At 47.7% G+C, this 27,255-nt stretch overlaps 1 protein-coding gene across 1 annotated transcript; it reads right to left on the bottom strand.

Moving 5' to 3' along the window:
• Window positions 1–465: 465 nt before the first annotated feature.
• CAPN14 (calpain 14) lies at window positions 466–27,255 on the bottom strand. Its single transcript, XM_014533187.1, has 21 exons — window positions 27,031–27,255; window positions 25,668–25,737; window positions 24,401–24,519; window positions 24,128–24,264; window positions 23,534–23,708; window positions 22,664–22,729; window positions 20,910–20,995; window positions 18,765–18,839; window positions 17,513–17,676; window positions 16,066–16,229; window positions 15,549–15,557; window positions 13,474–13,679; window positions 12,480–12,516; window positions 11,926–11,982; window positions 10,303–10,360; window positions 6,986–7,050; window positions 5,644–5,712; window positions 4,222–4,300; window positions 3,277–3,393; window positions 2,885–2,940; window positions 466–542 (listed from the first exon to the last, which is right to left on the bottom strand). The coding sequence occupies exons 1-21, from the start codon at window positions 27,253–27,255 to the stop codon at window positions 516–518; spliced, it is 2,061 nt and encodes a 686-aa protein (XP_014388673.1). The 3' UTR covers window positions 466–515.

Raw genomic sequence — 27,255 nt, 5'->3', positions numbered from 1 at the left:
TTGGACCCTGCCAATTTGATTATTTTCTGTGTTCTTGAAAGCTCAACATATCCCACCCCATACCCAAACAGTTGAAATGTTAGCCCGTGGCTCCACCAATGTGTAAATGCTGGTATAGTTTGTCTAAGGACATAGCATTTGCTCTTCAGATCTTGAAACCTAGACTATTACCCCAAATGTGATGACACTTCTAAGGTCATTTAAATTGGACAGCCACGGGGGCAGTATTGTATAGGGGTTAAGACACCAACTCTGGAGTCACATCAGGTAACATCTCTGCGTGTGACAAGGTTGTAGCCATAGGAAACAAGAGCTGGTATTTACAAGTCCAAGGCAGTCTTTGCTACCTCCCTTCCCTTTCTGCACCCTGGCCATCCGAAGGGGAGATCTACAGAAGAGAAGTCTTCCCAATGGAGCCATGGTCCGGAAGAACAGAAAGTGAGTAGAGCATCGGTGTTGTCTCCCGTGGGCCACGTGGAGAGTCCTCAGTGAGGGCAGGGGACGCGCCAGCCTTCTCAGCAGTACAGAGTCATCATCTGCCACTGGACATGATGGGAAAGCAAATTACGGTCAGTGCAGCCCGGCCTCTGACCTTCCGTTCAAGGTGCTTCGTTTCTCAGCCTGACATAGAACTTGGGCTTCCTTCCCCCTCACTCGTGAGAAGCCATGGAGACAGGACATTAATGAATGGTTTAGCCAGAGGGACCACACCATCTGGTAATAAGTATAAATCAACCTGAAACATAATCAACCTTGACTTCTCATGGTGCCTGTGAATGATGACAGCCGACGTACAGGCTGATTCTGTATTCAGTTCACAATGCCTTTCCCCCACCCACCACCCCGATGAACTCAATTTGGCATGCTCGCGACAGCTGTGTGTGCAGGTGTGTGGACCGACCGGGTAGCAGAAATCCATTAGAGCACATTCTACATGTTTACATTTATAGGCCTATTTGTCTGACAGCTTTATGTAGGTGTGATGAATGGTGCCTCTAATTCACATAGAGGGGACTTCTGGAGAAACCACTCGGCAGGCCAATTACATCCGGATGATAATGCTGCTGCTGGTGATGATGATGATGGTGAAGTAAGTTACCAATGATGTCAAAGAAAACCCCAGAGTGAAATTCCAATCAGTTGCCTGCCACTCCCTGGAGGACTCCTTGGATGGCCCTGAGGATCTCCTCCTCATGAAACCAGAAATGGTCAGAGCCAGAGAGGTTCTTAGAGAGCACCTAGCCTAGCCCACTCATTACTCACACAGGGAAGCAGAGGCCCAGAGATTTAACATGATTTGCTAGTTACAAGGGTGCTGTGAGTTCAACCAGGTCTCCGTTCAGTCTTCCTTCCACTGTAGCACCTTGCATTGCTAGCCTGCTCAGGCTGTGGGCTGTTTCAATGGCCCATTCATGCTGTCCCGTTCTCCCAGCTCAGAGCCTGCACTGTGGACGCACTGCTTGGGATCAGGAGGTGACCTTGCAGAGCTTAGGTGGGGACGGGCTCCTAGGAGTCTAACCATTGCCCCTCAGCTGAATCCCACCTTCACACTTGAATATGGGAGTGATTGAGGGGAAATGCATGCTGAGGGTCCCTATATCCTGAAAAGATATTCCACAAAATGGACATTTGAGGTCAAAGAAGAAACCCCAGCTTTTAGTAGGCCCTTCCTAAGCAGCCCAAACAGAGGACGTGTTTTAGAAAGAAAGAGCAGACTCCAGACTGCAATGTCTTTGCAGCAAACACCACCTATCACCACATCTGGCACATAGCTGGTGCTCAATAAACCCACACAGTTTGAATGATCAAGGAAAACAATCAGTGTCCGGCACAGATGTGTCTTCTCCTCAGCATATCACCTCATTCACTCAACAAACATTTGTCAAGTACCTACTATGTGCAAAGCACTGTATGAGATTCGAGATAAGGGCTCAGAGGCTAAGTTAGAATCTCCTCCCATATGGGGAAGGCTAAACCAACTCCTGGAATGAGGTTTACTTCTGGCTTGTATGTCCTGATCATTTCAGACTCACAGGTTCCCCATGCTCTACAGTCTAGCCAGGATTGTACTTGCTGTTCCTTCTGGCCTGGGCCTTTCCTGCTCTCCACTCTGGCTGCCTGGCTCTTTCTCATCTTTGAGAAAGAGCCAGGTTTCAACTTCAATGCCACCTCTGCCTGAAAGGCCTTTGTGTAACATGCTACCTAGACCATCTCTCCCATGACTGTCTGTGCTCAAGCTCATTGCTGGCCCAGGTCTTCACCCTCTGGGTCCATGCCCTCTGCAAGTGACTTTGAAGTTCCTCCCATGACAGAGGAGAAGGCCAGTTCCCCGTCTTTTGGAAGCGGGCTTGGCCACGTGACTTGCTTTGGACAACAGAATGAGTTGCAAGGTACGTTGTCCCCAGGTGTGGAGACCTTGCATATTTCAACTCACTCACTTTTGCTACTGTCATTGTCCTGAAAAAGGCAAGCCTTCCTCAGCGAAGGTGCCAGAAAAGCCCCCGGCTCACCCACAATCACTAGCCAGACAGCTGAGTCCCACTGACTCCCAGCATGGGACTGGGGAGCTAAATAAGTGCTGTCGTCACCACTGAAGTTGTGTGGATTTGTCACATGGAATGATCATGATCGTAGTCATTGGGTACACTGAGTCAGTCTCTTGTTCCCTTCATATGTGTGAAGCACAGAGTGGGTGCTCAGTACATATTTGATGAATGAATGAATGAATGAATGAAGTGAATTCAGTGCCACATCCTGAACTCAGTAGAATAACCGCCCGCCCCCCTCTCACCCGCCCCAAACCCTTTTCCTTCACAGGAGCCTGGCCCTACAGTGGCCTTTCTACCTTAGATGATGTGATTCAACCCCATGGAGGAAGTCTTACCTCTGGCTTCTGGAGGTATATCCCTTTGCCATCTTGGGTTAAGTTTTGGAAGACACCTGTGAAAATGCAGACAAAAGAAACACAGCTAATATGTTTTGAAAATATTATGAACTAGTTCCCCCCATAGGTCCCCTCACCTGGGAACCCAATTGTGGAACCACATGTGGCCACACTTATTATAAGTGAGCTGCCTCAAACCTCCGCCTCTGGAGAAGGCAGGGAGCACGTGAGTGTGGGTAGATGCAGCCGGGACTCGCAGGCACATAGCCAGCGTTCCTGCCATTTCTGCACTAGCAGCTGTTCTCCCGGGATCCTGCCTGAACTGGGGGCAGGGGGGAAATCCACGAGCAGTGCAGAGGAAGCCCCGCCCTCCCTTCTTCCCAGCAGCTCACTCTCAGTCTTCTCCGCTCGCAGCATCAAGAGGACGAAGCTGACAAAGTCCATCTGGAGCTTGGGGCCGCCATAGCGGATAAGCATCAGCAGGCAGATGTCATCGCTGAGCACGATTCCTGCAGTGAACACAGACTCCTGCCCTCGGTGCCGGGGACCTCACACCCAGCTCCCCTCCCATTTGAGACCCTTTATTTAAATGGTCCCTTCTCTCCTGGGCCCTGAATCCAGAAAGCATGGGGATCTTCCTTTATGGGCTTCATAGTGAATTGTTTCATTATTTAGTCCATTCATTTTATTTCATCTCCACTCCCCATCCCTGCTCCCCTTGGGCAACCAGCATGAGGATCTTTTATCTAGAGCAGGGGTGGGCAAACTTTTTGACTCAAGGGCCACAATGGGTTCTTAAACTGGACCGGAGGGCCGGAACAAAAGCATGGGTGGAGTGTTTGTGTGAACTAATATAAATTCAAAGTAAACATCATTACATAAAAGGGTACGGTCTTTTTTTTTTTTTAGTTTTATTCATTTCAAACGGGCCGGATCCAGCCCGCGGGCCGTAGTTTGCCCACGGCTGATCTAGAGGGTCACTGGCCTTCAGGGCGGGGGGCAGTCTGTGAGGGTCAAGACCCTCTGCTCTGGCGCCTAGTGGTCTTATAGTGAAACCCCAGGCTACCTAACTTCCCTGAGCTGCACTGTTTTTCCTCTGTAAAGTGGGGGGAGAACAGGGCATTGTTGAAGATTAAATGAGAGTGTGGCCGGGCACTCCTCAATAATTTTAGCCGTGATTATAGTGATGGTAATAAATGTTTCTGCTGTTTGTAGGTCCACGTGTTTGGATCTCTGAACTCAGGGAGTAACTGTGCATTAGAATTATTCCAGAATGCCATGTACTACCCCCACCCCTCCTGTGTGTGCCCTCCAGCACCAGGTGCCCGCAGGCCTACCTGCATCCTTCGTGGCAGCCCGCAGCTGGGACCAGTTCAGGCATCCTGACCGGTTACTGTCTTGCTTGTGGAAAACCGCCTACAAAGACCCAAATGTTAAGGGAGCCAGGCATTTCCAAGCACCACCCGAGAGCCCCTCTGTGCCCAGTGTCTACACTGCAGACACAGTTGGGAATGTAGGCTCCATCGGCAGGGCCTGCTGCCAGGATAAGAACACGGTGGAGGGTCCATCCAGGATCCCACCACCTTTCCCATCTCTTCTTAAGGCTCTGAGAAAGGGAGCGGTCTTTTGGTCACGGGGGATAGACAGTCTGGGTATGTGTAAAGGTGTTTAAATCTCAGCCCCGTATCCAAACTTTGAGGGTCTTCTAACTTTATGACTCAGGAGACAAGGGGGAGAGTTGTGAGCAATGATTGGAAAAGTAGGAAGGAGCTAGTAAGCACCACCCGAGAGCCCCTCTGTGCCCAGTGTCTACGCTGCAGACACAGTTGGGAATGTAGGCTCCATCAGCAGGGCCTGCTGCCAGGATAAAAACACGGTGAAGGGTCGATCCAGGATCCTACCACCTCTCCCATCTCTGCTTAAGGCTCTGAGAAAGGGAGCGGTCTTTTGGTCACGGGGGATAGACTGTCTGGGTATGCATAAAGGTGTTTAAATCAACCTGTATGTTGATATTAGCTAAGAATATGATAGGATACAAAAGCCTGGGAGCTGTGAGACATGAGATAGATGCCCACCAGCGTTCCTGCCATTTCTGCACTAGCAGCTGTTCTCTGGGGATCCTGCCTGAACTGGGGGCAGGGGGGCAATCCACGAGCAGTGCAGAGGAAGCCCCGCCCTCCCTGCTTCCCAGCAGCTCACTCTCAGTCTTCTCTTCAAACTATCAATGGTCAAAACATGAAGGAAAAAACTGGATTCTAAGCATTGAAGGGCTGTCATGGTAAAACAATCCTAGGCCAGACACACATCCCCTCATTTCTAGTGTCTCTTCTGACGCTAATATCAACTAATATTAGCCCTCCACACTCTCTGCTTCCTTCAGCTAATATCCAAACTTTGAGGGGCTTCCAACTTTATGACTCAGGAGACAAGGGGGAGAGTAGTGAGCAATGATTGGAAAAGTAGGAAGGAGCTAGTTTATGAAGGACTTTAATGTCACACTAAGGAGTGTGGACTTCCTCTGAGGGCCATGGGAAGTGATATGATCTCGTGTGGGCTTTAGAGAGTCAGGGCACTAGTGCCACAGGCTCTCTGCCGTTGCCAGGAGAGAAGGAGGTCTCACTGGAGACAGAATCGAGAAGATCGGGTGAGTAGTTGGGTGTAAAGGGCTGAAAGGGAGAGAAGTAAGTACCTCATAGACTTTGCAGGATTGCCTTTTCTGCAGCATCCTGCAAGGAGTTGTGGTCAAGTTGTGTTCTTACCTGATAGAGCATCAGCTGCTTCCACAGGTCCCTGAACTCCTGTATGCTCACGGTGCCTGATGCATTAAGCTGGTAGCAGAGTTAAGGTCAAAGCTGTGAGGGGAGTTTCACCTATGCCTCTGGAGGCAGGAATTGGCCCTCCGCACAGCAGTGTGCAATGTATGGACAGCCCCGTTCAAGGTCAGCTATCTCTAGTGGCCTCCCCTTGCCAGAGAGTCCAGCCCAGGGCTCCTGGCTTTTGCTAGGATGGGCAGAAGGAGCTGAAACACAGCAGCACGGGGAGAAGTGCTGATGGTGGTGGCAACGGTGGCAATGACAACAGCTACCATGTATTTAGTGAAGCAGGATATTTTGACTTGGCCAATTTGAGATGACTTAAATTTTAAAAGCACACAGTGACATTTTTCATTATTGCTAAAACCAAGCTATGGAAGGAATTAGGTGGCTCAGGATGCTTCTTATATTCATTCATTTTATGAAAAGTTAACAGCTTAGTGGTTGGCCTTGTAATTGTGTCCTGATACCCTTGCATTAGGGAGACAGGCTTCTTTATCAATGTGACTCCTTTTCCAACTGGTAGGTGAGACATGCGTCAGCTGGCCCATTATGGATGATGAAATGAGGGCTCAGAGAGTCTGATCACATCCAAGTTCATGCAGCTGGAGACAAGGCTGGGACCTGTCCCAATGCTAGGACACTTGACCTCTATCCCATGCTGTCCACGCCCTCTGCAAAGTTTCTGAAAATACTGTGTTTTGTATTTGCAATGTCTCCCCCTCACCACCCACACACACACATATCCATCCTATGTGCCTATATTTTTAATCAAAGTGTCCACTTAGATAGGCAGAAGGTTTGTTAGGAAACCGCAGGGCTGAGAACCAGGAAAGGCGTTCCAGCAAGCTGTTGAACTTCCTGAGCTCCATGCTCCTGACCTGTAAATGGGGGCAGCCCCTGCCTAGTCACCAAACAGAAAACTTAGGATCCTGAACTCTTGTTAAGTGTCCTGTAAATCTAGAAACTAACCACCACCCTGCAGCTGCCTCATCAGCACTATCAGTCTATTGTTATCAATAGTTTATATTGATCACTTTTCTGAGGACAGACCTGCCCCAAGCACTTTACATAGCTTGTCCCATTGCATTCTCACACTGATCCAGCAACCAGGCTTGAATCCATCTCACGCTGTAGATGTGGACCTGCAGGCACTCTGAGGCTGAGTGACTTGCCCAAGATGACCCAGCTGATATGCACTGGGGTTGGGATTTACACCCAGGCAGCCTGGCTCAGGGTGGAGCTCTCAACCAGCAGCGTGCATCCTCCCACAGACCAGAAAGGATACGTCCAGTAGGGCCAGGATACCCTGGCAGGCATCGAGGCTGAAGAGGGGCTGTGTGCTCCCCAGACCTGGAGAGGAACAGGAAGAGCACATGGGGGCTGGTCCAGGACGGCATGACATAGCCCTTTTCTAATGGGACCAAACAATGCTGCCTAGGAGACCTGGAGAGGAACAGGAAGAGCACATGGGGGCTGGCCCAGGACGGCATGACATGGCCCTTTTCTAATGGGACCAGCCACAGGTTCCAGTAACCATCATTTGTGTGGGAAGGGAAAAGACAAAGAGCCATGGAGAGAGGGGAGGCTTGGTGGTGATCTCTGCACCCAAGTTGCATGAAATCCCTGTGGAGAACCCCAATCGTAGCCTGGCGTTGCTCACACAGTGGGGCAGAAGAACTCACCCATGTACCCAGCAAGGGCCAGCATCAGAGAGCTATGGAGAGAGATTTGAGATCAACTTGTACAAGCTCCCCCCTAAATTAGGGATGCTGTCCTCAGATGTCTTGACGATGGTCAGTCAATTATAGGTGCTCTCATGGATGGCTAGTTCCATTCAGGAGACACCTCCTAAGTTAATTCCAAAGGAAGCTCCTATAAATTCCACTTACTAGTCCTCATTCTGCCTCCAGGAAAGTATAAATGGGTATTTGTCTCCTCTCAACATTTCTCCAACGGTTCCCCAGACCATATGGTTTCTAAACTCTCATCACCTTCTTCTAGACCTAGTGAATGGAGGCCTTTCCTCAGAAAAGGCCAGCATCTCTCTAAAGTACCAAGCCTGGATCGCATCCTTCAGATGCAACTTGGTTAAGTAGAGTATATATGAAAATGGGTCTTTCACTTGCAAATTTTTCAGTCTGCATTTTTCAAATTATGTTTCCAAGGAAGATTTTCTGCACATAAAGAGCTTTGAGTTCAAACAAATTTGAAATAATTTGTATCTATAGGTAGGTGCTTTTCTCCATTCACCAGACACCTTAGTACATAATACGTACTGAGGGGCCAACACTGAAATTTTGATTGACACAGAATTTCCCAAGTGCAATTGACCACAGAACCTAATCCCTTCTATTTCATGGAACACTTACTAAAACCTCTTGGTTTCTAATGTTTCTTGGAACACAATTTCAAACACACAAATCTAAATGCTTCCATTAGGTAAGCCTAAATCTGAATTAGCACATTTAATAGCAACAATTTAAAACTATCAGCTCATGTTAAGCTCGAGGTCACCTAAATTAACCAGATATCGTTCCCATCGATTACCACAAAATGAGGTCTCTTCTGTGAGGAATGTGTGCAAACATTTTTTTAAAAGTAACAAAATGGTCATTTTGAATGATCATCCTGACTTCATTTCATCTTTTGGGTTTGGGCACAGCTTGTAGTGAATGTTCTGAATTTCGATTCTGCTGTCTAAGATAATAATTCCTCCCAGCACTGTGCCATCTGCACATCTGGTCCACCTGCCTTTCACATCTGCTTCCCAACCACTGATTTAGGGGCAGAATCCAAAGACTTTCCTCTAAACATCTAGATACTCAGCTGTAACAGAGAATGATCCCTCTGGTTTTATATTTATACTAGAGGCCTGATGCACGAAATTCGTGCAAGGGGCTCGGCCTTCATAGCCCTGGCGGCTGCCTGCCTCAGCCCTCACAGCCCGGGCTTCATCCGGAAGGTTGTCCACACGGTCGTTCTACTGTTTGGCTGTCCCGTCTAATTAGCATATTATGCTTTTATTATTATAGATAACTTTGGGGAATGGTGATAAAACTTGTGAATACATCTCATATTGCTCCTTTCAAAGCCACACGTCATCCTTTATTGGGGGAGACTTTACCAAATTCTCCACTGAAGTTCACAGTAGTTCCCTGACCTATCAAACCAAAACCCTCTCAGAGGAATGAATGGAAGCAATCTGTCTGTATATCCCTTGGAAAATCAATTTGCATACTTGTGATCAAGGCATTTGAACCATTTTTTTAAATAATTGATTTCAGAGAGGAAGGAAGAGGGAGAGAAAGATAGAAACATCAAAGATGAGAGAGAATCATTGATCGGCTGCCTCCTGCACACCCCCTATTGGGGATCGAGCTCACAACTCAGGCATGCGCTCTTGACCAGAATTGAACCTGGGACCCTTCAGTCCGCAGGCCAACACTCTATCCACTGAGCCAAACCAGCTAGGGCAACATTTGAATCATTTTTAAAGTGCATTCTTCTAGATCAGCGGTTCTCAACCTATGGGTCGCAACCCCTTTGGGGGTCGAACGACCCTTTCACAGGGGTCGCCTAAATACATCCTGCATATCAGATATTTACATTACGATTCATAACAGTAGCAAAATTACAGTTATGAAGTAGCAACGAAAATACTTTTATGGTTGGGGGTCACCACAACATGAGGAAGTGTATTAAAGGGTCACGGCATTAGGAAGGTTGAGAACCACTGTTCTAGGTAATTTCCCTGGAATTTTTTTCCAAGTAGAGGAGAGGGAGAACTCTTGTATCCTATCATTTCTAGCATCTCTTCTGGCTCTTGTACCCTAAGTACACTTTGAGAAACCATCTGGAAGTTATTTCAAGCCCTGAGTTATACAATACCCTGGCCTGTAACTTGTTTGGGTTTGAAGTCTTGTTTTCATATAAAGAAGAAGCAATCACATATGCGAGGTAGAAAATAACCTTTAATTTTTTGGCTTACTTTTTTCATTTTGAAGTTTATTTTCCTCCCTGGAGAATTCATGTTACTCTCACTCAAAATATACTTATAAATTGTTTTTATATGAACTTTAAGCTTTCCTAATGATGTATCCCAGGCTTCATCTGACAGCCTCCTCACCACTCGTTTGTAGCCCTCCAAGGTGATGTGCTCCCTCCTTCCAGATGTTACAGGTTGATCCACTTAAATATGAATTCATCAGAGCGCTCCCTAGTGGACTAGTCAATATTTAATATTTATTTTCCCTGTTGAGGAAGTGGTTATAGTTTTTCCACATGGAATTTATATGCCAAGAAGGAAGTACTCAGCTATTCTTCTCAAACTAGGAACACAGCAGAAATCTTCATTTTCACTACCATCTGTCTCCTCACTCAAACTCAGCAAAACAAACAAACAAAAAAGAAAACTAGTTTCCAAGCTGCATAAATTCATTTACTGCTCTCTCAGACCACAGCACCCACCCTGGTGTAAGACACAGCTGCTCAGGGGACCCGCACACAGCAGTTCCCACATCCCACCGGCGGAGAGGGAAACAGACCCAGAGTTCAGAATGGTGTCCCTGGGTCCTGCAGGATGCACGACTCCAAAGTACTCACCCGACCAGGTCAGCTGGTTCAGGATCCTCTGCAGTTGAGCTGCATTTATTTCCGGACACTGGAATGAAAGCGGAGGGACAGGAGAAAAATCGTCATTATGGGAGGCTCGCTAGATGCAGAGGGGCCCAGCTCACAGGGGCTAGGACATCCTCTCCAGCATCCGCTCAGAGTGGCACAGATGCCATTTCTGGGCAGAATAAGTGACCCCATGATGTTGCACATAAGGAATGTGACTAGTCATGGAATTAAATCTGGAATTTCGTAAGAACTTTTACAATAGTTTTTAACTGGGTGCCAAGCCCAGAGCACCCCAGCTGGGCAGGACTCTTAAGAAATAGCCTAAGAGAGCAATGGCTTCCCATCTGGGTTCTATAGAGATGCTTTATGAGCTGAGCAAACAATTTGGTTTAAATTTCACTCCTAATAAAATATCTTTAGCCAAGATATTTTAATTTTAGATTTGTCAGAAGCAATTCTTTACATTAACATTTAACTTGAAATTAGGTTAACAAAATACAAAGATCACAAATTTAAACTTATCAAATGGATATATATTCATAGTATACAATTGAAAAAATTTTTAAAGTATGTTCTTATTGATTTTAGAGAGAGAGGAAGGGAGAGGGGGCGAGAGAAACATCAGTTGGCTGCCTTCTGCACACCCCCTACTGGGGACCAAGCTTCGCAACTGGGGAACAGAACCAGCAACCTCTTGGTATATGGGACAACGCTCAACCAATTGAGCCACACTGGCCTAGGCAATAACATACAACTTTAATCCATTTTAGATATATTGGTATTCTCGATGAGATTTCATTACATAAAAGGGCAGCAGCAGAACATATTTGGAAACCCCTGGTGTAGAGAAAAACTTTTATAAACAACACATGTTAAATTTTGACATATCGCCTCTGGCTACATTAGGCAAAGCACCATGGGTGAATGTGAGAGAAGATAGGAGGGCAGGAAAGATATTAATTAAAGCCACAGTGTTACTAACATGCTCTTCCATTTTTAATGAAATCGTGCAGATGTCAGACCCCAGATGTCCAATGTCTTTCTCGCCCCATTTCCAAATAGATTTAGTGTCCTGCAGGTTAGGGACAGACAGGCCTCTAGAGCCCTCCACACTCCCTGCTTCCTCTGGATCCGGATTAGCCCAGGGAAAAAACGCAAGGAGACCAGGTGTGTAGCCCTGGGCCCTCCACCTTCACAAGGTCCTCTTACCAGGCCCAGCCCCTCTCCAAAAATCCACCCAAGAGGTCTTTCTCTCTGGGCTTCCCTTAATGTCCCTCCTCAGGCCCCCTGGGCTTGTCATTGCCCCACCTCCCCACCCTCACTACTGAGTTCTGACTCTGCTATATTCCATTTTCTCCTACAACGAATTAGTGTAGCCTCCAAGAACAGGTAGGCATTCTGCAGGAGCCTTCTGGAGACAACAGCTCCACGCATTTGTCTAAAGACTAAGGACTTGAATAGAAAGTGGCAGCTTGGAGAACAGGTCACCTTAAATCACAGTTCATACACAGGGTCAGGCAGAGGCAAACACATAGTCTGTGCCATTATCTGCTCCACTTTGCCCCTGCTCTGCCCACTTCTGGCTACCACACCTCTTCAACTTGCCTTTTCAAAGAGTTTGGTGAAGACTTCATCATGCCCTTCAGTTTGGTCTACAATTTCCTACAGGAACAGACACATCGAAAGACATAATTATTCACCCGGATACACGAGCTCTCATACACACAACTCATGTCTCACAGCTCTCAGGCTTCTGAGATCCGGAAATTTGACCTTGAGCACTGTCTTAAATTTTCTACCACAGCATTCACACAGCCCTCGTTTCTCTAATTCTTGCTGCCTTTGGGGAAGTCGCAAACAGTGAAATGGGCAAAAGAAATACCAGGTAGAGAGAAGCAGAAGAAGGTAAAGGTATAACTCATGCCCCTGGGGCTCTGGGCCCTTGAAGACAGGACCTGACCAGAAGGGCAGGTCTGTTGGTGCAAAAACAGCAGAACCTGGGTACTCGTAGGGCACAATAGATAATGTATCATACGTGCCACAGAGTAGGGTCTGCAAGATCTGAGGACTTTCTCCCCAGCCCTGAACATGAGGGGAGAAACCCAGCACCCTGGCTTGGTAAACAGTCCCAGCCATGTGGAACTCACCCGACTACTTACCTTAGAGAAGACAACTCCGGAATTGCTGCCAATTTCACTGAGGGAAAACAAAAGAAAGAATTCCTCCTTAGGAATCATCTTGGGAACCTTTTGGCCAATCTTCTCCCTCCCCCCGGGAACTCTTCCCAGTTCCTTAGCTGACGCATCATGTGGGCCTGTCCAGCTCTCACACCTCACCTCCCACTTCTCCATGAAGTGTAGGTCCAGACACACAGCACGCACACTGCTTATATCTCCCCACGTGCCCGGTGCTGTTTCTCATCTCATGCCTTTGCTCATGCCAAGCCCTCTGCCCAGCACACCCTTTACTTCCCCTCCCACCCTCATGTAATGATTCCCACTCATACCTTAGATTCTTGAGATCAAGTCAAACTATCAATGGTCAAAACATGAAGGAAAAAACTGAATTCTAAGCATTGAAGGGCTGTCATGGCAAAACAATCATAGGCCAAATACTAAGTTTGGCTGGGATATGTACATATTGGTTTACCTGCACATACCCGTAGTGGCTGGGCTTGCCGGCTGATGACAGCCTCCACTCATCTCAAACATCCCTGTCATCCCTTAGGAACCACCACCTCCCAAAAGCCACCCCTGCTTTCCCCAGGATCATGGAAGGTTAGCTGACGCTCCTTCTCAATGCTCTTCTAACACCCTGTGCAGGTAAATGCTTCCACTGGACACAGTATAACAAAAATAACTGCTCATGTAACTGTGTCCTTTCCAGACCTTGAGCTTCTGGAGGACAAGGGCCATGCCTGTGCCTGTTCTGTCTTTCTCTGTAATGTCTAGCAGTGTTCATGTGTTAGTAGGAAGAGAGTGGAAGGAAGAAGGGAAGGATGCCCTCCATGTAGAGAGCTGCCCTGCTCTCCTGATCTCCCGATCTCTCTTCTGTGTTGGCCACAGAGACCCCATCTGCTGCCTCCCCACCTCACACTCCTGATTGTCCCTGGCCCGAATGGGCCCGACCTCCGGGAGAGGCCCATGCTCTTACTAGAAGATGTGCTTCCTGGAGAAGACTCTGAGGACGAACTCCGACTCCTGCCAGGCCTCCGATGTGCAGGGCACGATGAGGTACGTCCCTGGCTCCAGCCACAGCTCCTGACTCACTTCTTTTTCTGGGAGAAACACCTCAGGAAAACTCAGGGGGGTATTTTGCAAGAAGAACTCAGGGGGCAGTTTCTTCTGGTCATCATGGAACTGTAGATGGAAGACAGAGGGCACCAGTTGAAGTGAATACCCCGGGCTTGTGGCCAGGAGCCAGGAGTCAGGTGGCCTCTTATCTGCCAAATCCCGCCTGCCCCAGTGGAGGATGGGATGAAAGAGTGAGGAGCTTGGAGATGAAGACAGAACATATTAGGAGTGGGCACCTTTGCTGGAACCCTCTGTGGGGCGGAATGAACACCTACCAATTGATTTGCCATAACAGTGAAAACAACATCCTACACAAAATAAAGTGAGCAACGTCACTGCGCCTGCACTTTCTGGCCAAAGCCACACAGCTGGTAAGAGTCCCAATGCCCATGTTCTGTATACTTCCTGAGACTGCATTCGTGCATGTGATGCAAGTTCAAGGTTGATGATGGTCACAGATGTAGATGCATCACCTACCATCTCCCCACCATCATAACAGCTACATACAAATACACTGGACTTCCACATCATCTCAGTGAAAACAGCCTCCTAAAGGGGAAGGAGGACTGGACAGGAGCTCACAAGACCTGAATCAGGTTCCGACATTGCCTGGATGTGTGTTTTGTTTTATCTTATATTCATATTCTCTCGCTCTCTCTCTCTCTCTCTCTCTCTCTCTCTCCCCTCCACCCTCCCTCCTTTATTTCTCCCTTTTTCTCTATTTTTCCTTTCTTGCTCCCTCTTCCCTTTGCTCCCACTCAGGGCTGTGGAGGAAGAGGAGGTCCACATGGGGATCTTTTTTCCAGTGTATATACAGCTGTTAACAAAGACACTATCCATCCAAGCAAAGACATATTTCACAGATTCCACTCAGGTCTGGGGAAACAAATGTATCTCCTGATGACATACGCTTTCTTTTATCAGACAATGAGAACTACAGAATCATCCTGTTGCCATCTTGGCCTTGGCTGCTAGGAATCGCAGAACTTAATTTTATAATTAGCCATACTAGCTGTCCTACATTTAGTTTTCTTGGTAGAATCAACTGCTTACTTATCCTTCATTTATTTATTACTTTTTTTCTTGCCTTAGTAAGTTTTTAAGTGGCTCACAGTTTTGTTCTGTTTACAGTTTTATTGTCGTTGACCCAATTTCTGTTTAGAAATAGTCCTGATAGAAACATGTGTTTTCTTTTTAAATTAATAGGCAACTTAGGGATCACTCAGTGTTCCCACAGGAGGAAAAAAAACAAAACCGACCCAAGACACCCAATGCAAAATGGTTTCTTTATAAAAATCCTTTATATTGTTTAGTCCAGTCTGAGAAAATTACGTTTTTCACTCCTGTGTTCTCTGGGAACTAAAACAATAGCTGCCACCCTGCAGAGGCTGGGAGGGATGGCCCTGCCTCCTTCACGGAGCCCGCTGGGCTGTCACTGCACCTGAAATGCAGCGTTGTTGTCCTCTGCTCACATTTCTGTCCCATTTTCCAATCCTTTGTCCCTTGTTCCCAAGGAGGTGGGCTGCATGGTCTCCTCATGTCTCATATGTTATAGATCTATTTTACTGTGGGTTTCATAACTCAGGCAAGGCTGTGATTTATCAGCCTTCCTATGCTGTGACAGTCTTCGATATTGGCCCTAGGTATTTGTGTAGGGATTTAATAAATTCTAAGATTTATGGGTTCTGCACCAGGCTCAGAGACCTCCCTGTAGAGGCATAAGGAGTTCTTGGGGCCCTTGGATAGGAAAGAACAGCAGAAGCTCATTCCCGCCCCCACCCTCCCCCACCCCAACACAGAGGCAGTTGCCTTCCTTGTCAGACATTCTCAGAGCTCCTTGGAAAAGGCTGCTCCGGTCAAACCGAACCTCACAGTGGCTGGACCACAGGTGGCATCACTCCAAACCAGGGCCAGCTGGTCAAGTGTGGAACTCACCCTGTTCATCTGAAAAACAAACAAAGGAGACCTCGTTTGTCAGTGAATCCAGCTCTTTGCCAGCACAGACTCGAATGGAAGCTGATATATAAGAAGATTCTACCCAGAGACCCCTTCCCTCCCACGAGACCTTCTGTTCCAATGACATTTGAGTCCCCCATCGGGAATTCTGGAAAAGGCTGCGGGAAGGCAACCCTGGCTTTTTCAGAGAGAAAAAGGAAACCAGTATCGATCGTAAACTATGTGCCGGACACAATGAGCAGCACTGCCACGTGGTCTTTTAATTCTGCTCTTTGCATAAATATCATTGTCCCCATTTTACAGATGAAGAAACTGATGCTCAGTGCAAGAAGATGACTTGTCCTGGATCACACAGTCATTGCTAAGGGACAGAGCCAGGATGTGCACCCAGGTCTGTGGGTAGACAGACACGAATGGTGAAGAGGACAGGAAGCAGGAAGAAAGGACAACCGCCAGAGACCCCATGCGAGGCTGCGTGCCCCAGCATCCCACCTACCCTGAAGAGGTAGAAGCCGATGGCGAGGTGAGGCTTCCGGTTGCGGTGCCTGTGCCTGGGCTTCTGGAGCAGGGACACCAACACGCTGCAGGGCATCGGGAACATCCTGCCCTCCTGGGGCCTCCAGACTGACAGCAGGAACTGTGGGTTCCTCCAAAATGTGTCTCGGGCTGGAAACAGCAAGTGAGACAAGTCCTCAGCTCCGCCAGCATGTGGCTCCCCCAACACTGAGAGGTGCATAGATCCAGGGCACCTGCCCCAGGATTCCCACCCGGAGGTTCATATGGATAGAGTCGGGTCTCTTCAGCCTCAGCTCTCTCTACCCTCCCATCTCACCTCTACCACCCAGTTCTTCTACAGACACACGGGCTGAAAGTTCTTCTCACAGTGCCAGGAGCAGGCTTCCTGACCCATAAGCATCTGCTGCCTGAGTAAGTGACTCTCCAACTAACTGGGCAGAACGTGCCCACGGCCCCCAGGGCATCTGCATTTTAAGGGAACCAAGCCTTAGCTTGAGGGCAGCTTCAGCTTGGGGACCACTCTGGTGGGAGGGGGACACCAGATCAGGCCCCCACAGCCTGCTGAGGTCATACCCTACAGGTCTTTCCTTCCAAAGGGATCACTCACCACCTCCGTTGGGGAGAAAGGGACATGGGTCCCCAAAGCTTCCATTTTGAGAATTTAGATGTGCTTGTCTCCTGTCATTGAGGACCTAGAAATTCTTGATCCCTACCAAGTTCTAGGTCAGGTGGGCCAGATACATATGACATAGTTACTAGTCCCACCCTTCCTGTTAAGGGTGGTTACTTCAACCCATCAATCACCTTGTCCTAAAACCAAAACAAGATACAGCCCACCCTGCCCTAACCGGTTTGGCTCAGTGGATAGAGCGTCAGCCTGCGGACTCAAGGGTCCCAGGTTCGAGTGCGGTCAAGGGCATGTACCTTGGTTGCAGGCACATCCCCAGTAGGGAGTGTGCAGGAGGCAGCTGATCGATGTTTCTCTCTCATCGATGTTTCTGACTCTCTGTCCCTCTCCCTTCCTCTCTGTAAAAAAATCAATAAAATATATTTTAAAAAATAAAAATCATCATTCTCCCCTTTAAAAAAAAAAAAGATACAGCCCACCCTTTTTCCATGCGTGTGTGCCTGTGGCCTCCTGGCGCTAATTAGAAAAAGGCCCCTCTGGAAATGCAGCCCCTATGGGCTGGCAGCTTGACTGAGATTTCCACGCCTTTGTGCAAATTAGGACCAAAGGTTCCCCATCTTCCCAGGGACACAGAGCAGTCACCTTGGCCAACAGACCCCCTCCCCCCTCAGCCAGATGCCCTCTGCAGAGCACAAGCTGCACAGACGTCCATAGTGGCTCTGCCCGCCTCCCACCCTTGCCTGGAAAAGCTACCACTTTAGACCCAAGAGCCCTGGCCTGCTCCTGTGCACACACTCACCTTGGTGCAACTTTATGGGGCCCCCAGCTGTGGTTCCCTTCTCCCATCTCCCCTCCTGCGAGGTGTATGACCACGTCTGGCCCACGTCGTGACTCAGCAGGCCTGGGGTCAGTTTACAGATGACCAGGAGCTTGAAATGTGCCCTGAAGTCCTGAAGTGTCATCCTGGAGAGGAAGAGGGAACCGCACAGAGATACACGAGATGTTGTCTATTGTCAGGACCAACGGGGAGGTTGGAACAAAGCAGCGGCATCCCAGCCCTCTCCCGTCCTCCACACCCTTGTGCAGAGCCCAGCAAGCCTTGAACAAGGGAGTGGGGCTGGCTAGACTAGTGTGAGGGTCCATCACAGGTTGCTGGAGCTACTGAGAAACCCTTCCTGTAGCTGGAAACAGTCTATACGACGGCTCCCAGAGCGGAGTGTTGCTGTTTTGCTGGTTGCACTGATAAAGCTGAATTGAGGCATTTATAACCAGTCAATTGACTTATTGCCAAACTATTATCAGCAACCTGTTCTCAATCATTAATGGATAAAAATCTTTGCTCCTACTCACTGACTTTGCAATCAAGGCATGCTAATTGAGCTGCCTGATGCTCAGTTCACTTGTCTGGGATTGGAAATAACAGTATTTGTAGGGATCTTGAGTTCAGTGACTACTTCAAAAGAGAGAGAGAGAACTGGAAAGGATGGGCAATGGAGAAGAGGACTCGTGGGAACAGAGTGGATGTTAATAGTAAGGGTGAAAAGCAAAGGCAAAGAGGAATGGGAGGGTCTCATGTCAGACATCCCGAAGCAGCATCAGCTCAGGGCGTTCGGGTGGCCTTCATAACAAGAGGTGTCAGTGGGAGTAGTGCAGTTTGGCTCTGGAGGGCACAGATGAGGTGGTGTATAGTTTGGCAAGACTTTGCAGTCCCTTCTTTTCTCATTTCCTTTCTAGGCCAGGAAAGGCACAACCATGGGATGGAGTGTACTGAGTGACACGAGAGCAGAGCGGAAGTTGGGGAGGAGGTGGCCACCCCCACACCCTGCTCTGAGCACCCGCTGAGCTCCGGGCCAGTGGTCACTGCTCTTGTCACAGAGACTGTGACTTTGTTTGCAGGGGCTGTTTGCCCTGCTAGACAGTGAGCCCCACAATGATCTTCTTAGTCTCTGTATAGGAGATGCCTGGCATACATGGGGTGCCCCACAAATATTTGCAGGATGGGTCACCAAATGTCAGCCAGGGCATTTGTCCCTGGTCCTCAAGTCAAATACCAAAATTCTCCATCATCTTTTTTTCTCAGCAGCACAATCTTCTCCTTGGGGCTCAGTAGTTCCCATGTACTTGAGCTGAAAACAGAAAAGAAATGTTTTCATGGGGAACGAAAGGATTGTGGAGGACATATGAAACATTCTTCAGTAAATGTTCTATTCACTGAAGGGTTGTCATTTATTCTCATCTTCATGCTGCCTTTGAGACAACTAAGTCTCACATCCTGCATTATAAAAGCAACGTGCAACATTAATGGATCATTCACTATGAGCCAAATTCTGGGCCAGGCTCTTGACGTGCTTTATTTCAGTCAAGGCTAACAACCTTACAAGGTAGGGGTTCTTATTGCCATTTTAGAGCTCAGGAAACTGAGGTTAAGAGATTAAATCACTTGCTTGAAGCCACAAGGCTATTAAATGTCACAAAGCTATTTTAACTTATATTGGAATTATTTCTTTTCAAAGCCCATCATTTTGGACTTCTATTTCTGGCCATGAAGGATAAGGCTTTCCTGTATCACTTTCATACCATAAACAACTAAAACAAAATATAAGGAGCAACTGTTTCCAAACATTAGATGGCAGGCGGCACAGGATCATGACCCCAAGAGGGAGGGAACAAAGGAGGTGAGTCCTAACATTGCCTAGACTTTTCTGGGCAGTGATGCAGAAAAGTGGACCCCACAAAGAACCCAGCAGTGTTACTGAGTGTAGGAGACAGAGTCCAGTGTTGGAAGAGGCCAGGACAGCTAGATTTTGCTGGGCAAAGTGCCTGAGAGAAGGGGGCTATGTGAAGAAGGAGCTCTAGAGAACTTCATAGGGGCTCCCTTGAGTCTTTGGTTGAAATCAAGTGGGTGTGTTCATAAAGAAATCCCCATGAGACTGGACTATACACAGAAGAATTTCCAGAGCTGACACAAGGCTGGGAATCATTTGATGTCCCACCAGCCAGAGTTGAAAGACCTTGTTGACTACATGGGGTCTTTAGTAGAGATCCCAGAGGGTCAACACCTTAATAGAGGGGTCAGATTACCCCTGAAATAAAGCTTTCTATAGCTCTGCCTTACAAAACTTCAAATTATCAAAATTATCCCTGAGCGATTTAAGTATCTGCCAGAAAGAAACTAACATCCTTTAAAGGAATGCAACAAAAATCAACACTCAGAAACTTAAATTTACAATGCCCAACATCCAGTAAAAAATTACTAGGCATATAAAAAAGCAGAAAATATGATCCATGACCAGGGATAACACAGGACAAACAAACCTAGAAATGAGAGAGATAATGGAATTAGCAAATAAAGACATTAAAACACATTCCATATTCTCCAGGTTATAATGGCAACTATGGACATAATGATGAGAGAAGTGGGAGATATTCTCAAATGGAATCTCTAGAATTAGAAAATGCAGTATCTCAAATGAAAATATACACTGGATGGGATTAAAAATCTTTATAGCAAGAAGGGGAAGGACTTTACCACTGGTCTCCCTTTCTGCCTGTGCCCTACAGCCAGTCTGTAGTCTGTAAAGCCCCCATCCTTGTAGGGTTGTCTTTAGGCAGAAACAACCTAAGGTCGCTGAATAGGACCAGAATGTAGGGCCCAATTCGGATCTGTCCACCTCTGACTCAGCAAGCCCAGTATTGCATGAACCATACCAGGAGAAGAACACTGGGCTAGACAGCAAAGACCTTGGTTGAGTCATGCTCTGAGACCTTAAATAATTCACTTAGTCTAAGCATCAGTTCCTTCATCGGTAAAATGCAGCTAAAAATACCTGCCTTATAATAGCATTCTTTGGAGGATTAAATGAGATAAAAATTCAAAGGACTTAGCACAGCGCTGGCCAGTTCTTGATAAACATTTCACCTTAATTACTATAAGAATGAGAAAGCAATCTAGATATCATTAAACCTGAGAGATGTACCTTCACAATCTAAAACCTTTCCTGATCCAAGGATATAAGAATGAGAAAGCAATCTAGATATCATTAAACCTTTTATAAATGTGAGAGATGGACCTTCACAATCTGAAACCTTTCCTGATCCAAGGGAAGAACACCTTGGAATTTGTGTGCAGATGGCAACCTCCTTTGCAGGTGTCACCTACCCCTTCCTCACCCTCCCAGCCCATCTCAGAACTTCACCTGTCACTCCAGTCTCCTTTCCATTCCACCTTCCCCCAAGGGTTCCTCAGCTTGACTAGATATTCAGGCTTGTGGTGGCAGGTCACCTGCACAAAATGAGAAGTGGTTTAGGGGACTGGGCCGAGCACCAAGGGCAAGTGCTACAGATATCTGAGTGAGATTCACACCTGCACAGGGGATTTTGAAATGGAAGATCAAAGGCCCCCGAGAGTTGGCAGAGGAGACAATGGCTCTGCTACTTACTGGCTATGAGGCATAGGGTAAGTTACTTAACCTCTCCATGACTGTTTCCTGATCTGTAAAATGAAGCTAAGAGCCACATCTGCTATAAAAGATTGAATGGTGGCCCCCAAAAAAGGTGTCTATCCAGAACCTACCAATGTGACCTATATGAAAAAAGGGCCTTTGCAAGTGCAGTTAAGTTAAGATTCTTGGTATGAAATCATTGCCCTAGCCAGGTTGGCTCAGTGGATAGAGCATCGGCCTGAGAACTGAAAGGTCCCAGGTTCGATTCCAGTCAAGGGCACATGCCCGGGTTGTGGGCTCAATCCCCAGTGGTGGATAGAGCATCGGCCTGAGAACTGAAAGGTCCCAGGTTCGATTCCAGTCAAGGGCACATGCCCGGATTGTGGGCTCAATCCCCAGTGCGGGGCTTACAACAACAGCAATGTATTCTTTGTGGTAATTAGTTATGGCAGCCCTGGGACACTAATGCACCTACTCACAGGGATGTTGTGAAGATTGAGTGAATTAACCTTTGTGAAGGAGTTGGAACAGTATTTAGCACATAGTAAGTGCTAAGTTTTGTCAAATATTGTTAAATAAATCTAAAACCAAAATATTAAAATAAGCATACAAATGTTAGCAAAAACTAAGTTTTGCTAAATAAAAATGAAAATAAATGTCAAGTTCTTGGTACACACGCACACAAATAATTGGTGGGTATCTAGGAGGAAGGAGAATTCAGGCGTGAGTTGAGTTCGAGAAATTTGAAACAGAATTAAAGGGAATTGGGGGACTTTGGGTAAGTGAGGCTTTCTACAGAATATCAGAGGTTCTTTAAGATTGAACCTACTGATTTCTTATCTCCACACTTTGCACATGCTGTTCCCTCGGCCAGGAATGCCCTTTGCTCCTCGTACAAATCCATCATCTTTCAGGGACCAACTCAGTGTCACCTCCTCTGGAAAGCCTTTGAATGTCTTCTCTCCTAGCTCTGCACCCCTAAAGCCTTTCACCTATGCTTTCTGCTCTCAGTTTCCATGTTCTTCCTTAACATTTTCAGATATGGTTTGTCTCCATACTTGACTGTAAGCTCTCTGTAGGCAGAGTCCCTGTCTGACTCCTCCTTCAATGCTTAGTAGAACTAAAAGGTAGATAGCAATGGGAGGAAACTGGGAGCCTGCTGAAAAGGAGCAAGTAGGAAAGAAGCAGGAATCTGGAGCGAAGTGAAGTTCAAGGAGGGTTGTGAGGCACAGCAGGATGGATGGCCAATTGGCTGGGGCTTCCCTGTGGGATGGGAGATTGGGATGGTGCAGTGATGGTGGCAAAGGCTGGGCCTACCACTTGACCCCAGAAAATAGGTACAGAGGTATGGGGAATCCCATTGGCTTTGGCAGGCACTGAAGGACCCACCAGAGAATTCACCCCAGATTAGATACAGATAATAAGATGACCCCAGGTTTTGGCAAGAAGCCGTAGGAGAGAAGAGGGTGCTGAAGGGAAATGGTGGGGAGGTGCGTGGTTCTACCCACCTTCCTGATTCCTATGACAGTGTAGGCATGACCGTCCACTAGCCCGTTCTCCAGCACCCTCTCGTTCTGTAGAGAGAACAGAGCATCGTCAGTCCTGCTGGGTACACCTTACCCAGGGACCTGTTTGGCTAGAGCAAGGGGTTAGAAGGAGGGGGTGGGAGAGACCCACGCTGTCCTGTTACCTTACAGTTTTCATAGCTCTTCAGCACCCACAGTCTCATTTGAGCCTGTAAGTCAGGGTACCACTCTGCAGGGATTGTAACCACTTTACAGAGGATGAGCTCAGATTCAGAGCCACTAACTTAGTGCATAAGGCAGCGGTTCTCAACCTGTGGGTCGCGACCCCTTTGGCAGTCGAATGACCCTTTCACAGGGGTCGCCTAAGACCATCCTGCATATTAGATATTTACATTACGATTTATAACAGTAGCAAGATTACAGTTATGAAGTAGCAACGAAAATAATTTTATGGTTGGGTCACAACATGAGGAACTGTATTTAAAGGACCAGAAGGTTGAGAACCACTGGCGTAAGGTGACACACGGTCGCTGGTGGAGGCACAGCTGAACCCAGGGATCCCTGCCCCACTTCCATGTTCTTGGTGGTTATTAAATTAGACAGTAAGAACCAGCTGTGCTAGTAGAATACCTCACATGTAGTCAACACTTAACTGTCAGCTCCCTTCTCTGCACACTATCTGTGCTCTATGGTAGCCTTGCCTGCCCTGAGGTGCTTAAATTGAACATCAGGACGGTAGGTGCAGGGGTTGGCGGAAGTCTTGGGGCTCTCACTGAGGTGAGAACAACTGGTGCCTGAAGAGGGAGGCAGCAGAGAAGGAGGACACCCTGCTGGCTCACAGCCCAGTCTCACCCCTGAGTGGGTCTGGCAGCCAATGAGGGTTCTGCCATAGGTGGCTTGGGTCAGGATGTCCCAGAGGTTTCCAGGGGCTTCTGCCAGTTTGATGGTCACTGTCACCCCACCGGTGAAGTCCAAAAGGGCGTCAGACACCTGTCCACGCTGCAAGTCCTCATAGGAGCCACAGAGCCTGCCCGGGAGGAGAAAACATAGGCAGAGAAGGGAAGGGGCATTTATACTGCAGCCTGGGATGGTCCAAAGGAACCTCGCTTGGTTATTCCCTGGACATGTGTCTGCTAACCCTTCCCCCAACCCCAGGGCAAAGGAGGAAATATATGCTATATGCTCGGAGTTCTTACCCTGTGAGCAACTCCATCCATTAGTGAAGGCAAATTCCTGAACGCTTGTTCAGATGGGGTGACCCCTACATAAAAGGCTCTGGATATGTCACATATATTCACTGAGTCAAGTATCTCACTTGATAAATGTTACCTGCCTCCTCTTGCCTTCCCTCAACATTGATGAGAGAGACAGAGAGAGGGAGAGGGGAAGGGAAGGGAAGACAAGGGAAAGGAAGGGAAGGGAAAAGATTTCTCATGGTTGTCTTACTTAGCATAGGCCTTTTCCAGAAGAGCTCCCCAGAACAAATTCTTGAAGGTGGAAGAGACGAAGACCAGCTGGCCAGCTTCATTCACGGGCAGTCGGTCATCTATCACCACAGGAACCCACCTCCCAAAGTGCCAGAACTAGAAGGAGAGAGTGCCCACTGGTGAAGGAAGATTATGGTGGAACACTGTCAGCCCAGGAGACAAGGACACGACTTTTCCAAGAACCTTCTTTCCTATGTCCCACCCTAGACTGGGGCACCAGGAGGACACTCACCCAGAACTGGAAGATGCCAGCATAGTTCTTGGTGAAACTCTGATTCAGGGGGACGACCCGGCTCAGGATGTCCTGGTGCAAAGTCAGAGCTTGCAAAGCAGCCAAGAACCAGCAGTCACCTAAGCCAGACAGCACACAGTATCTGCATAGATGCACTGCACAGGCATGCACACTCTTCAGGTGTCTGCATGGATGTACTGCACATGCATGTATATGCTACAGGTGTCTGCATGAATCTACTGAGGATTTATTACATGCAAGAAATGCCTGGTCCCAATTGCTATCCTTTCTGGACTTGTAGCCTAACTTAGAAGGGAATTATATACTGGGGAGGAAGAGGGTGGTTGAGAAAGTGTGGTGCAGTGGGGGACATTGGCTGGAATTTAGCCTTGACAACAAAAATTGAGCCATATTCCTGGACCAGCTTTTAGACTCTCAAATGTTCCATCCTCAGGAACATGGACCCAAACACAACCAAACTTTCTAAATTCCTGTCTCTGTAACTGATTTATATTCTTCTGGGAAAGCCTCAACCCTCTGGACTCCATTTCCCTGTCTGTAACATGGGTATCAGTACACATGTGCCTTCTCTCATGGCCAAGGGTTGTTTCTATTACTCTAAAAAGAATCTTGGCTTCAGAACAGGCCTTCCTGGACCCTATTCTGGGGCATCTAGTGACAGGTGTGCCAAGAAGGAATCATTGCAGGGACTAAAGAAGAGTGAGCACATCTTCCCAAGACAAGACTTTAGACCTGTAAACTCGTAATGAAGGTTATCATCTGGCAGGGTTTTTGTGTGTTTGGGGTTTTTTGTTGTTGTTGTTGTTGTTTTAATCCTCATTCAATGATATTTTTTCCATTGATTTTTAGAGAGTGGGAGGGAGGGGAGAGACAGAGAGAGAAATGTCGATGTGAGAGAGACACACTAACTGGCTGCCTCCCACACACACCCCTACCAGGGCCGAGGATCAAGCCTGCAACCAAGGTACTTGCCCTTGATGGGACTTGAACTCTGGACCCTTCAGTCTGCAGGCGACGCTCTATCCACTGAGCCAAACCAGCTAGGGCTATGATTAGGCAGGTTTTGGCATCCCCATGCATCCTGGTAGGACCAGTTATTACCATTTTCCCAGCAAAGGACACAGCATGTCAAGGTAGAGTTCAGGTGGCCATTTCCTCCATTGGAATCTTTTTATTCTCCTCTTCCCCTTCGCCAGGCCAGGCTCCCAGCTGCCACGTGTATGTCTCCAAGGCTGTGCAGACTCACCTAACAATCCCTGGCACAGATCCAGCCTTTTGGCCTCGGCAGAATAGAAGTGAGGGTTGATGTGCAGTTCCTGCAGAGACAGATGGAATTGTCCTTCTGACCAAAAGGTTATTGGAGCCACAGTGACCATTGGGTCCCATATGCCCAAACTGGACATATGGGGACATCAATATAAAATATATATGTAGAAAATCAGGGCTGTCCCAGAAAGTCTGGCATTCAGATTCTGTCCATTGTACCTCTTATTACTTCTTAAAGCTCATGTAAGCCAGGTCCTGGAGAACTCTGTGTGGATATTGAGAAATAGCACTTGTACCAAAAATGCCTTTTCTTGGAGTTTCTATTAAAAATGGGAGTACCTCTTAGAGGGGGTATTCTGTTTTCCTAGAGGTCTTCCCATTCTTATTTTCCTATTTCTTCCTGCCCCTAACCCCCCAAATAGTGACCTTTCTCGATTTCTGTGCTGAGATGTGGCCTGGGATGGGGTGAGAGATTTAGTGCTCCAGGACCTGCACTAAATCCCTCAGTCTTTGTGGGCACAGCCCACTCAGATGCATGACAAACTATATCAGCAGTTCCCAAGATTTTCTGGGAGAAGTAGAATCATGACTGCCCCTTAGGAGATGCACTGGGAATCTTACACATAGTAGGGACTTAATAAGTCTGGCTTTGATGGTGGGAAGATGGCTGATTAGGGAAGAGAAAAGAGGAGAATTGATTTCACTAAATGTGTTCTGGGACTTACATGTAAATCAAGTTTGCGGGAGATTAACTGCTTTTGAACACATTGAAAAGTTGCCTTTTAAAGAAATTGTTGATGCATTTATAAAGTGAAGAATACTTTTGTAGTGATTAATAGCTTCTTTCTTCTTTTCTAATTTTATCCTTTTTGTTTCAAGTATTACAGATGTTCCCTTTTCTCCCCATTGACCACCCTCCTCACTCTCATTGCCTCCCCAGGCCTTCACCCCACTATTGCCCATGTCCATGGGCTTTAATTTGCATATCTCACGAGCCTGATTTGGGGGGAGTGGCGTGTGAAATGTTAAAATGTGTCACTCTGGCAGAAGGCACTGGCTGTGACTCAGGATGCCTTCACAGAGGAAGCTAACCAGTACCTCACTGTATTTGGCTGCAGTTGCTCTTCCCATTTCTGGCCCGAGGGGGAGCTACATCTTAGACCCCTCCCAAGATCACTCCTGTTTTTTCCTGGAAAATGGGTGTGTGAGGACTTACCCAGTTCCCGTCTCATGGGGATCAATGGCAGTGAGACTGGGTATCCGAAAGCCCTGAGCCCTCGGAAGGAAGGTCTGGGTTGACACATTTTGTGTGTTTGTTCGGCAGCCCCCTCCCCAGCCCTTACCGTCGGCCTCCTCCACTGCAGGTGCCCTGGCAGCTTCTGCAGCAGGTGCCCACTGCCGATGGAGCTCAGGGTGGCTGGGAAGGTGTCGTCTTCAAAGAGGCAGCCGTCCCTCAGGCACCGTTCCTGCAGCGCCTCATAGTCCTGTCTGGGGAGCTGTGGAGAGGCCCCCACCGAGTCCTTCTGCCCTCGCTTCCAGCTCCTTTGGAAAGATGACCACAGAGGCAT

Source organism: Myotis brandtii, unplaced genomic scaffold (assembly GCF_000412655.1).
Source record: "Myotis brandtii unplaced genomic scaffold, ASM41265v1 scaffold953, whole genome shotgun sequence".
NCBI classification, from domain to species: Eukaryota; Metazoa; Chordata; class Mammalia; order Chiroptera; family Vespertilionidae; genus Myotis; species Myotis brandtii.
Note: the sequence above shows the minus strand (reverse complement) of the source record. Positions and strands in the feature narration are given on the sequence as shown.